The 24,527-nt window shown below is 35.8% G+C and overlaps 1 protein-coding gene across 5 annotated transcripts in view; it reads left to right on the top strand.

Moving 5' to 3' along the window:
* Positions 1-23,435, top strand: part of NBEAL1 (neurobeachin like 1) — a 212,068-nt gene extending 188,633 nt beyond the window's left edge. For all 5 annotated transcript variants that reach the window (XM_058439532.1, XM_032754888.2, XM_058439546.1 and 2 more), the window contains 7 exons: positions 1,802-1,974; positions 2,952-3,046; positions 7,490-7,606; positions 8,012-8,173; positions 9,846-9,994; positions 12,400-12,535; positions 16,126-23,435. In XM_058439532.1, the coding sequence (XP_058295515.1) occupies positions 1,802-1,974; positions 2,952-3,046; positions 7,490-7,606; positions 8,012-8,173; positions 9,846-9,994; positions 12,400-12,535; positions 16,126-16,227 (934 nt within the window). In that variant the 3' untranslated portion in view covers positions 16,228-23,435. The remainder of the gene's footprint in view (positions 1-1,801; positions 1,975-2,951; positions 3,047-7,489; positions 7,607-8,011; positions 8,174-9,845; positions 9,995-12,399; positions 12,536-16,125) is intronic.
* The last annotated feature ends 1,092 nt before the right edge of the window (positions 23,436-24,527 follow it).

The following is a 24,527-nucleotide window of genomic DNA, read 5'->3' as shown; positions in this document are numbered from 1 at the left end:
CTCCCAAAGTGCTGGGATTATAGGCCTCCTGACCCTGAAAGTAATGTTTTGAGATCCAGATTATCTCTTCTTCCTTCCTTCCTCCATTCCCTCCCCTCCCCAACCTTCCCTTATTTTTAAGTTATGTCCTGAATTTATATTGGTTTACATACAAAACTTAATTTCCATAATATGAGTTATAGAAATACAATTACATTAGGAATAATAGACTTCCTTGTAATTTCATTCTACTTTATTATGTAAAAATAAGACCTATGTGTTTTAATCTCCAAAAGTTATGTTCTCACTTAAAGTGGTGTTTCCCTTACACTGAGTGGTCCTGTTTGTTTGCTTATTTTTTTTCTAGTTAAATCACATTCATGGCTGGGCACAGTGGCTCACGCCTGTAATCTCAGAACTTGGGAAGCTGAGGCAGGCGGACCACCTGAGGTCAGGAGTTCAAGACCAGCCTGGCCGACATGGCAAAACCCCGTCTCTACTAAAAATACAAAAATTGGCCGGGTGCGGTGGCTCACGCCTGTAATCCCAGCACTTTGGGAGGCAGAGGCGGGCAGATCACGAGGTCAGGAGATCGAGACCATCTTGGCTAACACAGTGAAACCCCATCTCTACTAAAAATACAAAAAAATTAGCCAGGCGTGGTGGCGGGCGCCTGTAGTCCTAGCTACTTGGAAGGCTGAGGCAGGAGAATGGCGTGAACCCGGGAGGCGGAGTTTGCAGTGAGCCGAGATCACGCCACTGCACTCCAGCCTGGGCAACAGAGCAAGACTCCATCTCAAAAAAATAAAATAAAAATAAAAATATAAAAATTAGCCAGGCATGGTAGTGGGCACCTGTAATCCAAGCTACTCAGGAGGCTGAGGCAGGAGAATCGCTTGAACCCAGGAGACAGAGGTTGCAGTGAGCCGAGATTGCACCACTGCACTTCAGCCTGGACAACAGAGCAAGACTCCACCTCAAAAAAACTAAAAATAAAATTCAAAAATCACACTCCATGTTGAGGATCAAATTACACCATGTATTTGAAAACTATTTAAAATGATGTAATTGTTATCACTGTATCTTTGTCTTCCTCAACTAGAATACAACTTCATGAGATTAAGGAAAATGTATTTTTTTCTTTCTTATCCCACATAGTACTGTTATGTTTTGCAAGAAGCATATTCTCAGCAAATTAATATTGAACAATAAAGTTTTATAGCTAGAGTATGAGAATTAGCCCCCATTTTCTGTATACACACTGAATTGCAATCACTTGTCTTTCTGCAGAATCTGGATTGGCTAAGCTCACAGGTATTGCACTTGGAAGCTGATAAAACCAGCATGCTTGCTTTGGTTCAAATGGAGAACAGTCATCATAGTGTTGTTAGATACACACTTATCTGCCTGATTTATCTCCTATTCATCACCTTGTGTAGGACATCCCTGGTTTAAGTTTATTTCTGATATTCCTAGTCCTGTCATATCCTGTCTTGTCTTTAAACTTTAAGGCTGCCATTTACAAAATTGCCAATTTTATTAAATTGTCTTTGAAATCCAAGATTTAAGCTTTCTTCACACCTTCACTGATCTCACTTTTTTTCGCATACCACTTGAGATTGTTATGTATATTCTTAATTTATGAAAAATATTACAGTGAGATAACGTATTTTCTGAAAGTCTATCGTTTATTAATAGACATTTCAAATAGGACATTTGGGACTAATTTTTTATTTCTTTTTTAGAGAGGTTTAAAAAGAATAGTTCACATCAGTATACGTGATCTTGTAAGGAAAAGTCTGATATTTAATTGTGTTTACAGAACTCAGCGCAGTATGAATGGTCCTTTTGCTCCCGGGCTAGAGATCACTTCTAAGCTATTTGTAGTATCACATGATGCAAAGTTGCTCTTCAGCTCTGGATACTGGGATAATAGCATTCAAGTGATGTCACTTACAAAAGGCAAAATTATCTCACACATCATCCGGCATATGGGTAAGCATTAGCTTTTTTTCCAAAAATGCTCAAAAATTTTCTTTTTTTCTTAAGTATAAAAGTAGTACATGCTCCTTGTAAAGAGCATTAAATTTTACCTTTGAAGCTGAGTGAACTTTTTTATTGTGTAGGATTATAAATATATACTTTCTGTAGGAGTGTCTCATGTATTTTGGGTATAATAAAGCACCATATAAATTAAATACAGCTTCATAGTATCTGGAAAATGTTAGGCTAAGTTTTTTTTTTTAATGAATGATAAAAGTAAGAATTTTAAGACAAAATGCTAATAAAATCTGCTGTCATTAAATAAGACATCAACTGCTGTATTACTATGTTAACAGTTAAACATGAGAGTGATGAAATTGTCGAATGTAGTTTTAACTTGCTACTTCTTAGTGTATTAGTCTTCAATATAAGAATAAAATGTTGAGTAGGTTTTTTTCTAATAAACCTGTTAGGGAAGGAAAATGGAGTCTTCTGCTAATTCTGTACCAGTCAATCCTAAGATAACACTTACCTCAGCTGTTTGCAGTTTAGGAAAAATATATTTGTATTGTGAATTTATAGTATAGTATGTGCAGTTTTTCTAAGGACATATATTCTATAGGATTACAATTCCCAATGAGAGTAGAAGGTGAATGGGGATGAGAAAGCAAAGTAGCATATGAAAATTAACTGGGGATCTATCTCAAACTATCTAACCTCGTCCCAAGATTGTGGTAGTCATTCCCCACACCTCATGTCTGCTTCTCATGCTCAGAGAATGGAGATTTCAAAGAAAGCTCTCCAAGGTGATTTTGACACTGCTGCTTTCCTGTGTCTTTTTTCCCCAATGCTTTTCCAGTACCATGTCTACATTCCTCCCTGTTGGCATAACTGATTTAGAAATAGTTTGAACATTAACAAAAATTGCTCTTAAAGTTCTAGTTTAGCAAAACGAGGCATTTCATTTTATTTAATTCCTTTTCTTACAGATATTGTGACTTGCTTAGCTACAGATTACTGTGGAATACATTTGATTTCTGGTTCCAGAGATACTACATGTATGATATGGCAAATAACACAACAGGTAGTCACACATTTAAATGTTCTTGATTTAGATCAGAGATTCACCCTGAGTATACTAGCAAAATGTTCTACTAGGACATCGAATTGTTTTCTGGCAGTGACTAAGCTCCTTTGTATTCTTTTTACCCACATTTTGTCCTGTTCGAATCACTGCATTTTTTCCTAGGTTTACTGTCTGATTCATTACCTTATTCCCTATTGCTTTCCAAAGATTCTTCCTTCTTACCTCTCCTAGGAAAACAGTAATTATTTTATTGTCTTTTAGCATAGTAACGTTTCTGCTTTCTTTCTTGTGGGACTACTAGAAATGATAGATTTATAGTTTTCATCAACCTGATTGCATTCTCATAATAATATTGGTCCAGGAAGTATCATTTTTGTTAAATAGCTTCTGTTTTCTTTTCTTTTGTTTTGAGATGGCATGATCTCTGCTCACTGCAACCTCCGCCTCCCGGGTTCAAGCGATTGTCCTGCCTCAGCCTCACATGTAGCTGGGATTTCAGTCACATGCCACCATGCCTGGCTATTTTTTTTTTTTTTTTTTTTTTGTATTTTTAGCAGAAATGGGGTTTCACCATGTTGGCCAGGCTGGTCTCGAACTCCTAACCTTCAGTGATCCACCTGCCTTGGCCTCCCAAAGTGCTGGGATTATAGGTGTGAGCCACTGTGCCCGATCAGCTTCTATGTTTTCTACATTGTCTTAACAGGCTTTCTCCCACTCCAAATTTATAAAAAGTATCTAGAAATTTTCTTCCATTTAAAAAACCCAGCTGAGCGTGGGACATGCTTGTAGTCCTAGCTATAATACGTGGGAGGCTGAGGTGGAAGGATTGCTTGAGCCAGGGAAGCAGAGGCTGCAGTGAGCTGAGATCCTGCCACTGCACTCCAGCCTGGGTGACTGAGCAAGATCCTATCTCAAAAAAAAAATTGTTTTCTTCTAATTTTTTTTGTTTTCTTATATTACAATCTTTAATTTATTGGTAATTTATTTATCTACATTGGATAAGGCTTTGTTTACTTCTGAATAGGAAGCATTACACTTAAAGTGTAATGTTCTCAGCTAGTCTTATATAGGTATTTATTCTTACATACGAACTTATGTTTTAACCATACCCTCTTTTGTTTTTTGTTTTTTTGTTTTTTTTTTGTTTTTTTGAGATAGAGTCTTGCTCTGTCCTGCGCCCAGCTAGAGTGCAGTGGCACAACCTTGGCTGACTGCAACCTCCACCTCCTGGGTTCAAGCGATTCTCCTGCCTCAGTCTCCTGAGTAGTTGGGACTACAAGTGCACGCCACCACGCCCAACTAATTTTTGTATTTTTAGTAGAGACAGGATTTCACCATCTTGGCCAGGATGGTCTCGAACTCGACCTCATGATCTGCCTGCCTCGGCCTCCCAAAGTGCTGGGATTACAGGTGTGAGCCACCGCACCCGGCCCCATACCCTCTTTTTTTGAAAAAAAAAAAAAAAAAAAAAAAAAACTCCATTTTAGTCTTACTGAAATTGTATTTAATTTATATGTTAATTTGGTTTGGGGTTTTTTTGGTTTGGTTTTGTTGTTGTTGTTGTTGTTGTTGTTGTTGTAGTTTTTGAGGCGGGGTCTCACTCTGTCATCCATGCTGGAGTGCAGTGGCACAATCATGGCTCACTGCAGCCTTGACCTCCCAGGCTCAAGCAATCCTCGCTTCTCAACCTCCCAAGTAGCTGGGACTCCAGGCATGCACCACCACGCCTGGCTAGTTTTTGTATTTTTAGCAGAGAGAAAATGATTGTATTTGCCATGTTACCCAGGCTGGTCGCAAACTCCTAGGTTCAAGCGTTCTGCCCACCTCGGCCTCCCAATAATTTGGTATTTTTTATAGTTATTTATTTACAGAAATAGGAAGTGTCTTTTCATGTTTGTTTCAGGTCCTTTTTATGTCCTTTGATAAAATTTCTTTCTTTTTCATTTAGATCTGATACCTTGTGATACTTACTTCAAATTATCATGTTTTTTATTACTGTTTTTAGTAGGGTTTTAAAAATCATTTTTGTGTCTGATTATTGTTAATATAAAGAAAAGCTATATAGTGATTTGACTGATTTCTGTACAATTATCTTATATCGAATTACTTTGCCAAATCCTCTTATCAACTCTCATGGTTATTAGTATTTCTTGGATTTTCTGAAAATAAGGTAGGTAATACAATCATGTGATCTGAAAATAAATGTGATTTGCTTTATCTTTTCTAATATACTAATTATTTCATTTTCTTATATTATTAGCTAATACAATAAGGTAAGCAAAATTATAGTGAGCATCTCCGCCTTATATCTAATTTTGATGAAAATGCCTTCCCAATGTTACCATTTAGTATAGTGTTTGCTGTTAGGTTTCACTAGTTGTGTTTTTCACATTTAAGTATTTAGCTTCCTTCTATTGTTTTTTTCTTTTGGTAACTTTATAGTTTTAATGAAATTTCAAACTTGTAAAAAATTTGCAAAAATAGTGTATTTTGTATCGTGTGTCTTAGCAGTCTCTTTTAGTATCTCCCTCTTACAGCATCTTATTTTTTTTAACCATTTAAAAGTTGGAGATATCATGTTCCTTTACCCCTAAATAGGTCAGTGTGTATTTTCTAAGAACAAAGACAATCTTGTACATAAACCCAGTGAAGTTACCAAAATCAGAATGCTTAACATTTATACAATACCATTAGCTAATCCACAGTCCATGTTCTAATTTTGTATTTCCAATAATGTTTTTTACAGCTGTTTTTCCCAGTTTATCTTATTTATAATTTTTCTCTTACTTCTTCTTGATATAATGTATTACATTGAGAACTTTCCTAGGTTTGAACCATCCTTGAATTTTTATAATAAACCCACATAGTTTATGGAATATTGTTATTACACTTTACTGATGTATCTTATTAGCTAGTACTTTAATGATTTCTCTACTCTTAAGTAAAATAGATCTTTTTGTTCTGTCTTTATCATGTTTAGTATGGGGATATGCAATCTTTACCAAATAAATTTAGGAAGGGCTCCTCTTTCTCTTGAACTGGAATTACTTCCATTATATAGGAATTACCTGAGTTTTAAAAGTTAAATATAGTGCACTACGCACTCAGACTGATACTCACAGGGAAAGACAAATTTGTCACAGGTAGCAGAGTGTCGAGGGGAATTAATGCACACCACATGGAACAGGTGGAAGGTGTGGGCAGAGTTGTCTAGGATAATCACAAATACAAATAGCAACTATTCAAATAAAACAAATAACATACAACTATATGTATGCTAAAGACAAAGCACGCTAAAGACATGAAGAAAGAGTCTTTCTTCTGGAAGATGACTCAGAGAGCAATTTTTTGCAATACAATTGTGTTATTAGGAAAACATAAGAATGGCAGTTCAATAAAATGGAAGATCAAACATGAAATGATAAAATAGCATTATAAGATGAAAACGAAGGTTGCAGAAGAATCAAGTTGAGATTAAAACCAGTACCATTACATACCCCATAAATATATATACCTACTGTGTACCACAAATGTTTTTTCAAAGGGCTGCAGCCAAGACATATTAAAAAAATACCATTACAAACACAAATAAACCTGAAGCAGAAACTACAAGAAAGAGATTTGATGTGGCTGCAAATCAAATTAGTGGCCCGGAAAAAAAGATGTAATCAGAGTGAATGCCAATAAAAAGATAACTTTAAAGCAGTTAGAGAAAGAATTATAGCTATAAAAATCAAAGACAGTCAGCATAAAGATAATTGATGTCCCTGAAGCAGCGATCCCAATAAATGGAAAAATTATTCAGCCGGGCATGGTGGCCAATACCTATAATCCCAGCACTTTGGGAGGCTGAGGCGGAAGGATTACTTGAGCCCCAGAGTTCAAGACCAGCCTAGGCAACATGGCAAGACCCTCATCTCTACAAAAAAATTTTAAAAATTGCTAGGCATGGTGGTACATGCCTGTGGTCCCAGCTACTCAGGGAGGCTAAGGTGGGAGGATCACTTGAGTCCAGGAGGTCGAGGCTACAGTGAGCCATGTTCATGCCACTGTACTCCAGCCTGGGCAACAGAATGAGAAACCCTGTCTCAAAAAAATAAAGTTATTCAGAAATATAACACAAAAAGTTTATTTGAAGTTAAGGAAGAATAAATCTGTAGATTAAAAGGGGAAATAACATACTTGGAAAAATTAATCCAAGACTGTCAACATTGCAACAATTTATGTTAAGGTTTTGAGCTTAGTTAAGTTTTTGAGATGGAGAATAATTCAGAAATCCAAGTAGAAATGTAAGAATGAGTACTATTATGAATAGACTCAGTGGCTGTTAACTAGTTGCGATGTTAGTTTGTGATTAGAAGGCTTAAATGCAATATAAACTTAGTGAAAAACAGGAAACAAGAAACCACCTTTACCTTTGCTTTTCTCTTTTATTATTAGGGAGGTGTTCCTGTGGGCTTAGCATCTAAACCTTTTCAGATTCTTTACGGACACACTGATGAGGTATTGAGTGTCGGCATCAGCACTGAGCTAGACATGGCAGTGTCAGGATCAAGGGTAAGATTTCACCTTTAGGAAATACTATTTATTTTGTCTACAAATTTATTACCAACATTTATAACTAAAAAGTTTTTCAGAGGAATTGATAAGAGTATAGAAATATTATACCATATTTGTATAGGACTTTGCAAAAGTAGAATAGACTGCAAAATAAAGAAAACACTGAATGCCATTTTGGGATTTTATTCATTTTATTATTTAAGGGAAGAGGACATTCTAGGAAATAAAATACTATTTGAAATTTTGAAGTTGGAATTTTTCCTAAGGTGCATGTATCCTTGATGGAATAATCATTTTCTTGGTTCCTTTCCCACATTTCTTTATCTGGCCCACTCTACTTTTATTCTTTTTTGCTGTTCTTTTTCTTTGTCTTTTTCATTTTCTGATATATCCTGTGTGTAGGATGGAACGGTGATTATACATACCATTCAGAAAGGTCAGTACATGAGGACTTTACGACCACCTTGTGAGAGTTCTCTGTTCCTGACCATTCCTAATTTGGCTATATCTTGGGAAGGACATATTGTTGTCTACTCCAGCATTGAAGAAAAGACCACCCTCAAGGTATATGACCTTTCATGCAATAGGGGTAGACTCCCAATAGCGTATCTTTCCCTCCCCACATTATAGATGAGGTTTATTGAAGAAGGAAAGAACACCATATTTTAAAGAGGATGTTTTTCTTTCATCATTCAGTTGTTCGTTTCTTAACATTAGATGGACTTCTACCACAATGGTAGCCTCACATTAGTATTTTATTATTGAGATTTCTATTGACTTGTGTAATATATGATTTCAAAATAGTTTCTGATTATGTAGGATTTTTTAAGCTTAAGTGGAAACTGGAAATGATAGCCAACTGAAATTCCTTTTGCATAAGGCAGGGTATAAATAAACAAGCCCTCAATTTTATGTTTGTTTCCTGTCAGTGACATCACTATTTATTTATTTAATTAATATATGTATGTGTGTATATGTGTGTGTGTGTGTGTGTGTGTGTATATATATATATATATATTTTTTTTTTTTTTTTGAGACAGAGTCTCACTCTGTTGCCCAAGCTGGAGTGCAGTGGCGCAATCAGTGATACAATTATAACTCACTTTGGCCTCAAACTCCTGGGCTTAAGTGATACTTCTGCCTCAGCCCCCTCAGTAGCTGGGACTACTGGCATGTGCCACCACACCTGGCTAGTTTTTTTTAATTTTTGGTGAGACGAGGTCTCCCTATGTTGCCTAGGCTGGTCTCAAACCCCTGGGCTCAAGCAATCCTCCTGCTTTGGACTCCCAAAGCACTGGGATTACAGACATGAGCCACCATGCCCAGCCTAAGCTTTTTCAATATTAAGAATTTTGGGGGGCCAGGAGTGGTGACTCACGCCTGTAATCCCAGCACTTTGGAAGGCTGAGGCGGGTGGATCACCTGAGGTCAGGAGTTCCAGACCAGCCTGGCCAACATGGTGAAACCCCATCTCTACTAAAAATACAAAAATTAGCTGGGCATGGTGGCGCATGCCTGTAGTCCCAGCTACTAGGGAGGCTGAGACAGGAGAATTGCTTGAACCCAGGAGGCAGACGTTGCAGTGAGCCAAGATTATGCCACTGCACCCCAGCCTGGGCAATAGAGCAAGACTTGGCCTCAAAAAAAAAAAAAAAAAAGTCTGGGTGCAGTGGCTCACGCCTGTAATCCCAGCACTTTGGGAGGCCAAGGCGGGTGGATCACGAGGTCAGGAGATCGAGACCATCCTGACTAACACAGTGAAACCCTGTCTCTACTAAAAATACAGAAAAAGATTAGCCGGGCATGGTGTCGGGCACCTGTAGTCCCAGCTACTTGGGAGGCTGAGGCAGGAGAATGGCGGGAACCTGGGAGGCAGAGCTTGCAGTGAGCCAAGATTGTGCCACTGCACTCCAGCCTGGGTGACAGAGCGAGGCTCCATCTCAAAAGAAAAAGAATTTTTTTCTTTTGTTTTAAGAATGTAGAGTTTTGGGGAGGGCTAAATGAGATTTTAATTCTTCTTTGGAGAGAGTGAGATTTCTCGTTTAATATTTACTTGGCAATCTGATTTGAAATCACTTTAATAATATTGTCTACACACTTGGTCTTTAAATATAGCCATATTTTTATCCCAAAATGTTAAGCCAAATGATTACTCTGTTATAGTCAGAGTTTTAACTGATAATATAAAAACTCAGTTTTTATTTGAAATTGTTAAATTTTCCTTAATTCTTTTCAGGATAAGAATGCATTACATCTGTTTTCTATAAATGGCAAGTATCTAGGGTCTCAAATCCTGAAGGAACAAGTATCAGATATATGTATAATTGGAGAACACGTTGTCACAGGCAGCTTACAAGGATTCCTGTCTATAAGAGATCTCCACAGGTAAGTAATAAAAACTAATGAAGTATCACTTAAGAAAAGGTGGCAGTACTTCTAGTCTAGAGTGAAAATCAGGAGTCTAAGATTTTTAATCTTTTGATTTATCATTTATTATAAAAATTTATCTTTTAGCAAGTATAAAAAATTGGAGAAGCTAAAGTATTCCTGGATTCATAAAGGAAATATATATATACATTTTTTAATATGTAGAAAATTTTACATTATATATATTTTACCACAATTAAAAAATTTTTTAGGCTTGGCATAGTGGCTCCTGCCTGTAATCCCAGCACTTTGGGAGGTAAAAGAGGGAGGAATGCTTGAGCCCAGGAGTTTAAGACCAACCTGGGCACATAGCAAGACCTCATCTCTACTAAAAATAAAAACTTTAAAAATTAGCTGAGCATGGTAGCATGTTCCTGTGTTCCCAGCTACTTGGGAGGCTGAGGTAGGAGGATTGCTTGAGCCCAGGTCAAGGCTGCAGTAAGCTATGATCATACCACTGCACTCCAGCCTGGACAACAGAGCAAGACCCTGTCTCAAAAGAAATGTTTTAAATATGTAGAGCTAGAAAAAAATGTTCATAGTACCAAATCTGTATTATGGATTTGGAAATTTGTCCAAATGATGGTTTGAATTTTTATAAAGTTTTTTTTAACTGTGGTAAAATAGAGTATATTTAACATATTTAAGCATGTGTGTGTATAAAATTGGTATGGAGATCCGTTGTCATTTAATCTAGTGAAGGAGAGAGATACTGGAGTAGTGGATATGTGTTTTTGTTTTGTTTTGTTTTTTGAGACCTACTCTCTGTCACCCAGGCTGGAGTGCAGTGACATGATATTGGCTCACTGCAGCCTCTGCCTCCAGGTTCAAGCGATTCTCCTGCCTCAGCCTCCACGTTAGCTGGGAATATAGGTGCGTGCCATCATGCCCAGCTAATTTTTGTATTTTTAGTAGAGACGAGGTTCCACCATGTTGGCCAGGCTGGCCTCAAATTCCTGACCTCAAGTGATCCACCCACCTCAGCCTTCCCAAAGTGCTGGGATTACAGGCATGAGCCACCGCACCTGGCCCGAGATTTCTGGGCTTCTTACCCACCTCTCATTTATGAATCAGCAAGGCAAAAAGCATTTAATGAGAGTGCCTAGGTGCTCAATACTGTGATGCTTACTCATAATAATGGTTTTTAAGGGGTTTAAGACTAGTTGGAGGCTGGGCGTGATGGCTCACGCCTGTAATCCCAGCACTTTGGGAGGCTGAGGTAGCTGGATCATTTGAGGTCAGGAGTTCAAGACCAGCCTGGCCAACATAGTGAAACCCCATCTCTACTGAAAGTACAAAAATTAGCCAGGTGTGATGGTGGGCACCTGTAGTACCAGATACTCAGGAGCCTGAGGCAGGAGAATCACTTGAACTCAGGAGGCAGAGGTTGCAGTGACCGAGATCGCACCACTGCACTCCAGCCTGGGTGACAGAGCGAGACTACATCTCAAAAAAAAAAAAAAAGACTAGTTGGGGAAATATCAATATTTGTGTACTGTTGTGAACTGTTTAAGAGCTAAGTTATATGGTCCCAGTTACATGTGCATGATGAGTTTTAAAGACATTAAGGATTAGCATGGATCTGGATCTGAGTAGTCAGAGGAGTCTTGATGAAGGATTAGTAGGAATTAAATGGACATGAAAAGACAGGGAGGGCCTTCTTTTGGAGATGGAGGTAGGCAATATGTGAGGAAATAAAGCACAAAGACGTAGGAACCGCAGTGAACATGGTGTGTACTGTGCTGCATTTTGACGATAAGATCAGAGCAAGACTAGAACAAATGCCCACTGGGAGTCTGAGGCTCAGAGAACGGTGACTAGTACAGGAACTTTATTTCTATCTGTTTTAGGAAAAACACTAAGGATAAAAATCTAGTTAGTATCCATATAGAATCCTATCTAACTGTTGTGTTCCTTACTTTGTCTCTCACCTTCCCTCTAATCTCTCTAAAGGGAACGTAAAGACTATTTACCTTAGATAAATGATGAATGTAATAGTAACATGTAAAAACTGAAGTAATAATAGAATGGGTTGGAAAATTGAAAAAAGAGTAAGATTCTCTAGGAAGTCAAGAAAATTCTTATATTTTAGGTTCATGTTTTATTATTTTGTTTGATTATATATGGTTAGAAGAAAAATAGCTGTCAAAAATAGAGAAAAAATCTATTTATCAAGTATCTTAAGTAATGCTGTAAATACACGCCCTTGTGTGAGTCACTTAGACTTTCTGGACACAAGTTCCCACATCTGTAAAATTAGAATACAGAACTAGATGAGCATTAATTTATTTTCCAGATATAAAATCCTGTGAATTCATTATAAATCCATGTAATTATGTCTGTATTTTTTATTTCTTTTCTAGCTTGAATCTCAGCATCAACCCATTAGCCATGCGACTACCTATCCATTGTGTTTGTGTAACCAAAGAATACAGCCATATTCTTGTAGGTTTAGAAGATGGCAAATTGATTGTAGTGGGTGTTGGCAAGCCTGCTGAGGTAATACCTAGCATCAGTAATTTCATTTCTCATGCTGTTGGGGATTAACTTTGGTTCTCCTTCATTCCAACTGATTGAGAAGTCACCATTAGGGATAAACAAATTAAAACCAAATTTGATTTTTCAAAAGGCAGTAAATAAAAACAGGATAAAGCTATTATTCAAGAGTGATGTTTATGTTATTATTGAAAGCCCACCTTTGGCAATTCTATCTACCACTCTATAGGAATAAGAAAGTTCATGTCTTCTAAATCTAGATTCAAGACTGCAACTTAGATTTTCAATACGTAAGAGCCTTTGCAAAAGAATAAAATGTAGGCTCAAATAATAAAACTACTTTAGTTTTAACAAATACTCATCATAACTATTTGTCGTTGTTCTTTTGTAAAAGCATCATTTTTTATTTGTAACTACAAATATCCCCATATAGTGTGCTTATTCTCAGTGAGTTTCCTATAGTTAAATTTACTTGCTAATGATTTATCAATTATTGAATATTCAGATATCATAAATCTAACTCTCACTCTTAGGAAATCTTTGTAGTTATACTCCAGTAACTTACTGATTCTTCCAAATAATTTGTGTTATTACATAGTTAAATTAAGCATTATAAATTTTTTTTAAGTCACTGTTGGTATTTTCTGAGAAATCTAACAATATGGGATCTGTCGGGGTTATTTCAAGGGAAGAAATTACTGTCACACAGTCAGTGGCTATAATAACCTGTTAAAGATCGTAAAAATCTGTTTTAGAAATATTTGAAATTTCTTTAGTCCTTATGCTTTTTTTCAGCATATTATTTTAACAAAAGTGTCTTTAAATTAATGTTATTATGGCTGGGCATGGTGGCTCACGCCTGTAATCCCTGCACTTTGGGGGACCGAGGCGAGCGGATCAGTTGAGGTCAGGAGTTCGAGACCAGCCTGGCCAACGTGGTGAAACCCTGTCTCTACTAAAAATACAAAAATTAGCCGGGTGTGGTGGCATACGCCAGTAATCCCAGCTACTCAGGAGGCTGAGGCAAAAGAATCACTTGAACCTGGGAATTGGAGGTTGCAGTGAGCTGATATCGCGCCGCTGCACTCCAGCCTGGGTGACAGAGCAAGACTGTACTACAGTGTAGAATATGAACTAGATCCATATTTAGTTACAAAAAGATATTTCTATTTCAAGATCTATTTTTATCTAAAACATCAAAATCTTGATTAATATATATTTTTTAATCATGTACCAGTTTTATATATTATTCTATTAGAGTGAAAGTCATATGTAAAAATCAGATGGTAAGGTAGTAGTGCTTCGGAAAATACATCTGCAAATGTAACTGCAAAACAAGCATGCCAAAGCCACTAGTACTTTGTATGAGGCTTATCTTTTATCACTCCAATAAATATACCCTAGAAAAGCAACCATTAGGCCGGGCACGGTGGCTCACACCTGTAATCCCAGCACTTTGGAAGGACAAGGCGGGCGGATCACGAGGTCAAGACATCCAGACCAACTCGGCCAACATGGTGAAACCCCGTCTCTACTAAAAATACAAAAATTAGCCGGGTATGGGCCAGGCACAGTGGCTCACGCCTGTAGTCCCAGCACTTTGGGAGGCCGAGGTGGGCAGATCACGAGGTCAAGAGATCAAGACTATCCTGGCCAACATGGTGAAACCTCGTCTCTACTAAAAATACAAAAAAAAATTAGTTGGGCGTGGTGGCACGTGCCTGTAGTCCCAGCTACTCTGGAGGCGGAGGCTGAGGCAGGAGAATTGCTTGAACCAGGAAGGTGGAGGTTGCAGTGAGCCAAGATCGTGCCACTGCACTCCAGCCTGGTGACAGAGCGAGACTCCATCTCAAACAACAACAACAACAAATTAGCTGGGTGTGGTGGCGCATGCCTGTAGTCCCAGCTACTTGGGAGGCTGAGGCAGGAGAATCTCTTGAACCTAGGAGGTACAGGTTGCAGTGAACCAAGATCGTGCCATTGCACTTCCAGCCTGGCAACAGAGCAAGACTCCATCTCAAAAAAAAAGAAAAGTGACCATTAAAAAAGGTGTCAAGCCGGGCATGGTGACTCACTCCTGTAATCTCAGCACTTTGGGAGGCTGAGGTGGGTGAAGCACTTGAGGCCAGGAGTTTGAGACCAGCCTGGGCAACATGTCGAAACCCTGTCTCTACTACAAATACAAAAATCAGCTAACCATGATAGTATGTTCCTGTAGTCTCAGCTACTTAGGAGGCTAAGGTGGGAGGATTGCCTGAGCCCAGAAGGCAGAGGTTGCAGTGAGCTGAGATTGCACCACTGCACTCCAGCGTGGGCAACAGAGTGAAACCCTGTCTCAAAAAAAAAAAAAAAAAAAAGGTGGAATCACCATTAAAAAGTAGAAAAAAAAAAAAGCACTTGAGAAAGTAATTGTAACAAACCATAGGGGATTTTTGTCCCACCTGGATGTATAAACACTTTTGAAAGACATTTATTTATTCACTGATTTAATTACTATTTGGTTAGTATTTATTATACACTGGGAAGGATGGTAGGTGATGCAAATTTAATGGTGAACAAAATGCAATTCCTGCCTTCAAGGGCCTTATGCTCTCCTTGTTTTCTACATTACTTTTTATCCTTCTTTTGTTAAATATTATTTTTTGAAAGTCTTAAAATATTTTAAAATTACTTTCTTTTCATCAAAACTTTATTTTACTTTCTTCTTATCCTTATGATTGGCATTAACAGTACTGCAAATTCTAGAAAAGAAAATCTCCAAACCTGTATGTCTTGTTAGCAAAATTAAGAATAATTTTGAGCCAGGTGTGTTGGCTCACACCTGTAATCCCAGCACTTTGGGAGGCTGAGGTGGGAAGATTGCTTGAGCCCTGGACTTCACCAGCCTGGGCAATATAGTGAGATCTCATCTCTACAAACAAATAAAAAATTAATTAAAAATTTTTAAAAATAATAGTTTTGAGAAGCTTATTCTGATGAAGTAATACATATTTTTGATAATTTGTAAAATAAAGGAATCTGGTAACTTTGACATAACTAGGCCATTAATTGTTTAAATGTACACACTGACATTAGACCTTTCTCAAAGACAAAATAAGTGTAAAAGTCTTTCATTATTATTATTGTTATTATTATGTGTGTATGTGTGTGTATGAGAGAGAGAGAGAGAGACAGAGTCTCACTATGATGCCCAGGCTGGAGTGCAGTGGCACGATCTTGGCTCACTGCAACCTCTGCCTCTCAGGTTCAAGCAATTCTCATGCCTCAGCCTCCCAAGTGGCTGGGATTACAGGCGTGTGCCACCATGCTGGGCTAATTTTTGTATCTTCAGTAGAGATGGGAGTTTGCCATTTTGGCCAGGCTGGTCTCAAACTCCTGGCCTCAAGTGATCTACCTGCCTCGGCCTACCAAAGTGCTGGGATTACAGGCATGAGCCACCACACCTGGCCATCTTTCTCTATTATTGATAACCTTTAAAGTGTTAATAATTCTGCTAACAATTTGTTTCTTTTCACTCTGCAAAATCAGTGTCTTACATATCATTTATTTTTTCTTAATATTTATTCTTTATTTCTTTGGATTACTTTACACAGATGCGTTCAGGTCAGCTTTCTCGAAAATTGTGGGGATCGAGCAAGCGTCTCAGCCAGATTTCAGCTGGAGAAACTGAATATAATACTCAAGATTCCAAGTGATTGTTATTTCCATTTTCTGTTATGATTACTGAAACCTGATTTATTGCTTTGTCACTTTAACCACATCTCTCGACTCTCTGCAATGTTGCAAGGCTTTTATCCCTGAAAATCATTTACAGATAACCACAATTTGCTGTGGTATATAAACTAATTCTTGGTCTATACTAAGCTGTATTTCAGAAAATACATTTGATTTGATTTTGTGGCCCATTCCTAAAGGTCATTGTATCCATTTTTAAAACAAACTAAGATGTTCTCATCTTCGTTCAATTTTCTTATTATTCCAAATGATAAAATTTAAGATTTTTCTAATAAAAGAGTACAGATAATGGGACAGTTGAGAGAGATGGCTTTAAATACATTCTTAAGTGATCATTTTCCTATTTACTGACCTCTGTAATGAAAATATATCAATTTATTTATGGAACTCCTGATTGGGGATAATATTTTAAAGTATCTGTTTGGATTTTCAAAACTCAGTAAAAGTTACAGGTTGGCATGGTAAGAATAAAATAAGAATATTGAAACTGGTACATTAGCTAATTCTATTACTACTTAGCATGTTACTAATGAGAAGTTACTGAAATCTATTACTGTCCTTAAATAATAAAAATTGAGTAGAAAAAAGTGGAACTAGAGATACATTTTACAGATGTATTTCCTTAATAATATAATTAAGCAAAAGTGCTAATTGTGATTTTGACAGTTGGGCCTTTTAAGTAGCCTTTGCAGCACAATTTGCATTTGCAAAGTTCAAAATTTCTTGACTCTTCACTAAGCAAATACTATTTTACTCTAATAATTAAGAGTTAGTAATACCCAAATATGTTGAATTTTTACTTAGGATAACTGTGTGATTGATGAATGAATTGAAAAGATATGCATAACTTAAAATAATCATTTATATATAGTAATTTAAAAATTTCTATTTCATGTTTTAGGATTATAGCTAATTTTATTATTATAGTGTTAAATGTTGTGCTTGATTATTAAGATCTTAAAGTAAAAGTCTGATTTATTTAATTTAGAATTCAAAGACATTGTTAAACTTAGATTTTTTGTAAGATTATCTTTTGAGTTAGGTCAGAGAGCTTTTACAACTACCAGTGTTATTAATCTGAGATTTCATGTGTTTGGGAGAACTTGTGAATCCCTCTGAAATTGTGCAGAGATTTTGTATGTTAAATGCATTTTCAGGAAGGAGTGGTTACATGGCTTTCTTTAAAGGGATCTGTGACGAGTAATAGTATTCTTTTTTGTTCCACAAATCATAGATGTCCTTACATCCAATTGTCTTCTCAATTGAATCTTAGAGAAATTTTTCCTTTGCAATTTCGCTTTCCTGTTGACCACAGTATCCAGTGCCCTTTTCTTTATAATCTTTTGAGTGAGTAAAAAAATTTTAAGAAATAAAGAATTCTGTTTAGGGAAACTTTTGAATAGATTTGATTTGATGTGAGTCAGGGCTAATAAAAAGCTATAGAAGAATTTTCTTTCCAATAAGTAAAAATCTTCTGTTTTATTAAGGAAAAAATAGCTATGTTTTAGGTAAATAACTGAAATAAACTGGTACAACAATTGTAAAATAGAACATATGTAAATGTCAAGGTGTCTTTTCTTAAGACTTCAGGAATTTGTATTGAAAAAAGTCTCAAAATAAGTTCAGTAGCAATAATTATGATGCATAAATGAGACCGGCATCCATTTATTTTATTCTTTCTGGGGGGGGATGGGAGGTTTCAATCCAGTGCTTCACCCGTGGTGCCACCGTGACTATCTTTTTTTTTATCTTACAGTTTTTCAGGAGATTTCAAGTCAGCAGAACTAACATGATTGATTTTTAGTTTTTAAAATACTGATTTTTTTAGAAACTTTTTCTAAATCAAAACCTACTAAGTTTTATTTTGTTATTCAGAGATTTTGATGTAAAAATGCCTTCTTTATTTTTAAGGTTACTTAATACTGGATTTGAAAATTATTTTGGATGCTTATAAGTTTTCTAAAACTTAGATAATTAGAAAAAATGCCTAAGTTTATGATGTTTTACTATGCTGCTTTTTAGATGGAAGAAATAAGTAGTTTTTACTTTATAGTACAAATAAGTTTTGTTCACAATAAAATAGATATCCTACCTGGACTAATACTAGATGTACGAGGTAGTGAAATTATTTCTTATATTGCTTTTTCCAAAAAGTAAAAACCAAAAATGGGGGCTGGGCGTGGTGGACTCATGCCTGTAATCCCAGCACTTTGGGAGGCTGAGGCAGGCGAATCACAAGGTCAGGAGTTCAAGACCAGCCTGGCCAACACAGTGAAACCCTGTCTTTACTAAAAATACAAAAATTAGCCGGACATGGTGGCATGTGCCTGTAGTCCCAGCTACTCGAGAGGCTGAGCAGCACAGGAGAATCACTTGAACCCGGGAGGTGGAGGTTGCAGTGACCTGAGATCACACTACTGCACTCCAGCTTGGGCAACAGAGTGAGACTTTGTCTCAAAGAAAAGAAAAAAAATACGGAATTTAGAGAAAAATCTTTGAGAATACGAGCAACAGTCTAGAGAATGGAACTTAAATTTTATCTATTAAAAGAAGCAAACAACTATTAGCTGAATAATATATTACTCATTTAAAGAGTATAGCCTACTGAATTAAAAATCACTAGATAAAATAATTGGAAAGAAGTACTTTTGAGGATTCTGGTATATTTAGATGTTATCCATAGAAATTAGTTATATATTATGTAATGAGAGAAATGAACAGTATCATTAGAATGAAATAATAGGTGGACATTTCAATTGGTGAATATAGTATCTCAAGTTGGCTCTTACAAAGTCTGTTATCTGGCCAGTTGTGGTGGCTCACGCCTATAATCCCAGCACTTTGGGAGGCCAAGGTGGGCAGATCACAAGGTCAGGAGTTCGAGACCAGCCTGGCCAACATGGTGAAACCCCGTCTCTACTAAAAATACAAAAATTTGCTGGGCGTGGTGGCAGGCCCCAGCTACTCAGGAGGCTGAGGCAGGAGAATCGCTTGAACCCAGGAGGCAAGGTTGCAGTGAGCCAAAATCGCACCACTGCACTCCAGCCTGGGCAACAGGGCGAGACTCCATCTCAAAAAAAAAAAAAGTCTGTTATCTTTGCAAAACTTTTTATACGCTTTTGTTTCTTGATACTGGTGATGACAAAAAAAAAATCTCAGCATCCTGGTGATAGGAAGAGATTTATACCAAGATAATTATTTTACTTTTGGAAAATGAGATCAAGTATTAAAACATGTAATAGCTGTGCACGCTTAGAGAATAAAAAACGTTTATAAAATTTTTTTACAGCTGTTTTCAATCAGTATTCTGGTATTACTCAGATAAAATTGTAAGAGAGAAGGAAAAATAGATCAGGGCATAAAAATCAGGAAAGTGTATAAAAATGAAGTTTGGCAAGTTGGTTTAGTCTTTCTTTTTAGCCTGTGAAGCTCACGTGTGTTATTAAGAAGTTAATAACAAAATAAAAATCTGTTAACTTTTTTTAGGTCACAGTGCAGTGCATCCTTTTGTAGAAGAAAAAATACCAAGTGTTCATTCTGTCATTAGCAAGGAACACCAATGAGGTTTCTTTTTTTTCTCTATTTAGGGCGTATTAAAATTATCCTTCAGAGTACTTGTATTGAAAATCAAGTTTATGCTTCTGAAAAGAATAAGTGCACTCTCAGAATTAAAATTCAGATTTGACGGTTGAATCTTAACCTAAGACATTTTATATTTTGTGTGAAAAGGAGTGGTCAGGGGAAACTGTTAACTTGGATACCAGATTTTTATTTAACAATGATAGAGATATGACCTTTGCCTTTATGTATATTTTATATTGTTACTACTAAAGAGACCACTGAGAAATCTTGTAATTGAACTTAGGGAAGTTAGCTCCTTTTATATATTTATAAAATGAGTAGCATTATCTTTACCACCTTTCCACTGAAAAGATGCAAGTCCTAGGACTATATTAAATATAAATATTATATTATTAAATAATATATGTAATATCGTGGGTGTCTGTTGGGGATATGTGTGTGTAAAGATTGGTTTTTTCAAATATATATATTTAAACCTGTCTTCTGGAAACAGGTTCTTGAACCTATCTTTAGGATACAGTTTTTGACTGGGATATAGGAAATGAAACATGTTTGTTTGTTTCCTTTTTGTTTGTTTGCATCATCAGCCATACTCATGGCTTATCCTACGCATTGTGCCTCTCATCAGCTGAAACTGTTTCTCCGCAATAAGTGAGCAATCTTAAACATTTTCATCGCTCTTTAACAAAATCCATTCTCAATATTCTTTTTGCTGAATTCGTATATTGTATATATTCAACATATTATTTGTTTTAAACTTCATCCAGAGCATTGTTCTATAGAGTTTTCCTGTATTTATCAGAGTCATGTGGTATTTTTCTTGATGACTGTAGGTAACAATATAGTGTTATCAGTCATCATTTTAATATGATTTAAAATGTGGACCACAGCCTGCCTTCTTTAATTTAAATCTAGGCCAAGCATGGTGGCTCACGCCTATAATCTCAGCAGTTTGGGAGGCTGAGGCAGGAGGATCACTTGAGCCTAGGAGCTCAAGACTAGCCTGGGCAGCATAGTGGGCCCCACCTCTACAAGACACTAAAAAATTAGCCATGTGTGCTGGCAAGCGCCTGTAGTCCTAGCTACTCGGGAGGCTGAGGCAAAGAGTTTGCTTGAGCCTAGAGATCAAGGCTGCAATAAGCTGTGATTGCACCACTGCACTTCAGCCTAGGTGACAGTGTCTCCAAAAATACATTTTTTTAAATTTAAATCTAGCAGTTTCTAGGCCAGTGGTTCTTAATAGATATTGCAGATCAGACTTCTCTATGGAGTTTATAAATATACAGATATCTAGGCACTGCTTTGGACTTCGTGAATCTCTTTACTTAATATTCTTGGTATTAAAAAATTATGTCTGAGGATTATTATGTGATATCTTAAAAATTTTTTCTGTATAGAAATGTGTCCATTTATCTTTATAAACCAGATCCAGTATTCAGACTTATTTGAAAATAGGCTTAATCATTATCCTGAGAGACATTTTGTCTCAAATTTGCTTGGAATGGCTTTATTATCTTTGTTTTGCCTGCCACAAAAACAACCAAATTTCCTTTCAGTTGAATTATTTTTGTCATGAACTCTCTTTAGACTGTTCACATTTGAAAATTATAACTAATATTTGCCTCCAGAAAAGTACATCTGTTTGCTAATATTAGTTCCTGGTGACTTTCAGTGAATGTTTTGCAAACTTGAATTAGGCAACATTTTAAAGAAGAAAAAACATGACTAACATGATGAATTTAAAACATAAAAGTAGATCTCTTATAGCCTTGAAGCTTGTAATCAATAGAATTTTCCTAATTAAAAAGCATTGGATAAATTATCTACTACTTCCAATGACTTTTGCAGGTACAGCCTCTGTATGGAAATAATCTTTAATTTTTTATAGGTATAATAGAGAATAAAGCATTAACATTTAAGATGTTTAATTCCAAACAGGAAATAATTCAGTTTTCTGTGTTAAGAAATGTAAGGCCATTCTAGACTATAGCAGTTATGTGGTTTTCTTCTGTATAAAAATCTCATTTAATAGTGGCTGTATTATCAGATACTTATTTGATTATAGTAATTCATCAGACACATCTCCTTCGTTTGGTGATTATCTCATTGACATTTGTCACACGTGAGTGATTTCTAAACACATTGCAGGATTTGGACCTGTAAAGCCAGTGGCTTTAGTGATAAGTAAAAGGGCACATTCAACAATATTTACCTTTGTCTTAATGCCCATAATCTTATGAACTGAAAATTCAGAAGGAAAAGAACAAATAGAAAGCTACTAATTCAATATTTGTTTTTCATGGTACGGTTTTCATGTTTCCTTGGAAACATATTTTGCAAATATAACAATAATAGTAATAACATAATTTTGTCATTTAAAAAAATTACCCATTCATTTTTCAAACTTGACTGTTAGTGGAGGGGTATATGTATGTCTGTGTTTCCACTTATGTAATGGCTGTCTCATTATTTAATTAATTTATAATTATTTTTCAGTGTACAGAGTGATTAGTGGCTTATAATGCTGTTACAATGTAGCATTGTAATGTAAGATGAAGAAAAATTAGGATTTAGGTGGGATTTTTAAAAATTTATCAATTAAAAATAAACTACTTTTTAAAAGAAGTCCTATTCCAATTGGACCTTTAAAATTTTTATTTTAGTAATATTTCAACTTAAGATGTACTAAAACTAGCAATTCTGTGGTAATCAGTGTACTAGTCAACATTAAAATGCTATTTTGGGTTGTCTTCTTTTGGTAACATATTCTGACACTAAGCAACATGTTTTACAATTTAGTGGGCTGAACCTACAAATTCATAAATGCTTCTCTTTATTTTGAAGGAAAAAGATACTTGTCTGTATTAGACGTAATTGTTTTACTCTTCAGAATGTGAAAGTTATATTAATCACAAACACTTTAAGAAGTGGTTCTGGTAGGATGATATCAGTAGTCAAACTTAATTGAAAAACTGTCAGTGTCTGTTTTTTATATAGGGATTAAAGAGGATAACTTTATTTTTTCCTTTGGAAAGAATAATTCCTTTGGAATTTTGAAATTTTGATTTTCTTAGATGACTTTTTAGCAATTTAATTATAATAATTTCTATTTTTCTTCCAAAATTATGGCATGTTATAGTAGATCTTACTATTAAATGTCTTTTATATTTTAAACTGTTTTTTTCCTATTCTGCTTTTTACTACTCTCAAAGACTGTGATTGATGAACAACATCACCAAACTTTTTTTGTGGCTATATAAGAAAACTTCTTAGAAAACTGTGTGGCTGGTTGGTTCCATTTAGAAACTCTTAACAGGTATGGCTTTCATTCCTCCAGTTGTTTGCTTTTATAGAATTGGAGCAAAAAATTTAGCAAAAAGTAATCATATCTGGCTAGACAGCCATTTCTCTCAGATTCATTGCTATAAAAATGAATCTACTGAGGCATGAAAATATGAAACATATTTAATTCATCTCTTTTGTCAGTTTTTCTGGGACTCCAATAGCATTTCAGTGTTATAGAGAGTGACCGTGACTTGAATGCATGTATATGCACATGGTCAATTCAGAGCAGAATAACTAAAAATTCAGAATGACTTGTTTTTTAAAAGTACTTGGAAATTGTGCTGCTACTTAAATATTGAAGGAATTCAGAAAGTTGTGTATTTATCTTAAAATGTTCCTTCTCATTTATTCTACTGGAATTGACCATGAAAAAGAAAATATTATGCCGTATTTATATCTAATTATTGACTGTGCAAACTGTGACTCAGTGGATATTTGTATGCCCCCCAAAAACGTTTTAAAGTTGAGCAATTTTTAATAAAAATGTGTAAATAATTTTGATTTTTCTCATTGTAGTTAAGTTACTGTTAGTTTGGTGCAATACATTCTTTCCTTCCTCATCCTTTTAAAATTAAGTATATGAGATGTATGTTTTGTTTTATTACATTAAGTGCTATTTTTAAAAATTCATTGTGTATATATGAGCTAATACTTGATTTGTTTCTGTATAGCATGATTAAAGATAATTGAAAATTTTGCACTTATTTTAGGCCCTTGAAAATTTGTATTCTAACACTTTCTAAGAATGTCCATTTATTTTGTACATAATAAATTAGCTTTGTATATGAAAATGGGTTTGAATCAAATAAAAAAAGTGATGTTACTTTCTTCAGTTGATTTGTAATTCTCAATTCATAGAGTCTGATTAGAACTTATCCTTGGCTAAGTTATTTGGGTAGACAAGAGATTGAATACAGTATTTGTTAATTAGAAAATTGATCACTGTTTCTTTCTCATATGAGCAGAATTTCTTCTGTAATCCTGTGTGCACAAGATACATGTCAATTGACTATTTTTTGTCATATGTAACAACAGATATTTAGCCTTTCACTTTAGAGCTACCTCAAAAACATTGTTACAGGCTAGGCACAGTGGCTCATGCCTGTAATCATAGCACTTTGGGAGACCAAGGCTGGAGAATAGCTTGAGCCCAGGAGTTCAAGACCAGTCTGGGCAATATAAAGAGACCTTGTCTCTACAAAAAATTTAAAAATTAGCCAGGCATTGTGGCATGCACCTGTAGTTCTAGCTTGAGCCCAGCAGGTGGAGGCTACACTGAGCCAAGATCACACCACTGTACTCCAACCTGGGTGACAGAGAAATACCCTGTCTG

Source organism: Hylobates moloch, unplaced genomic scaffold, assembly GCF_009828535.3.
Source record: "Hylobates moloch isolate HMO894 unplaced genomic scaffold, HMol_V3 SCAFFOLD_1, whole genome shotgun sequence".
Taxonomy (NCBI): Eukaryota; Metazoa; Chordata; class Mammalia; order Primates; family Hylobatidae; genus Hylobates; species Hylobates moloch.
This window is presented reverse-complemented; position numbering and strand designations above follow the sequence as displayed.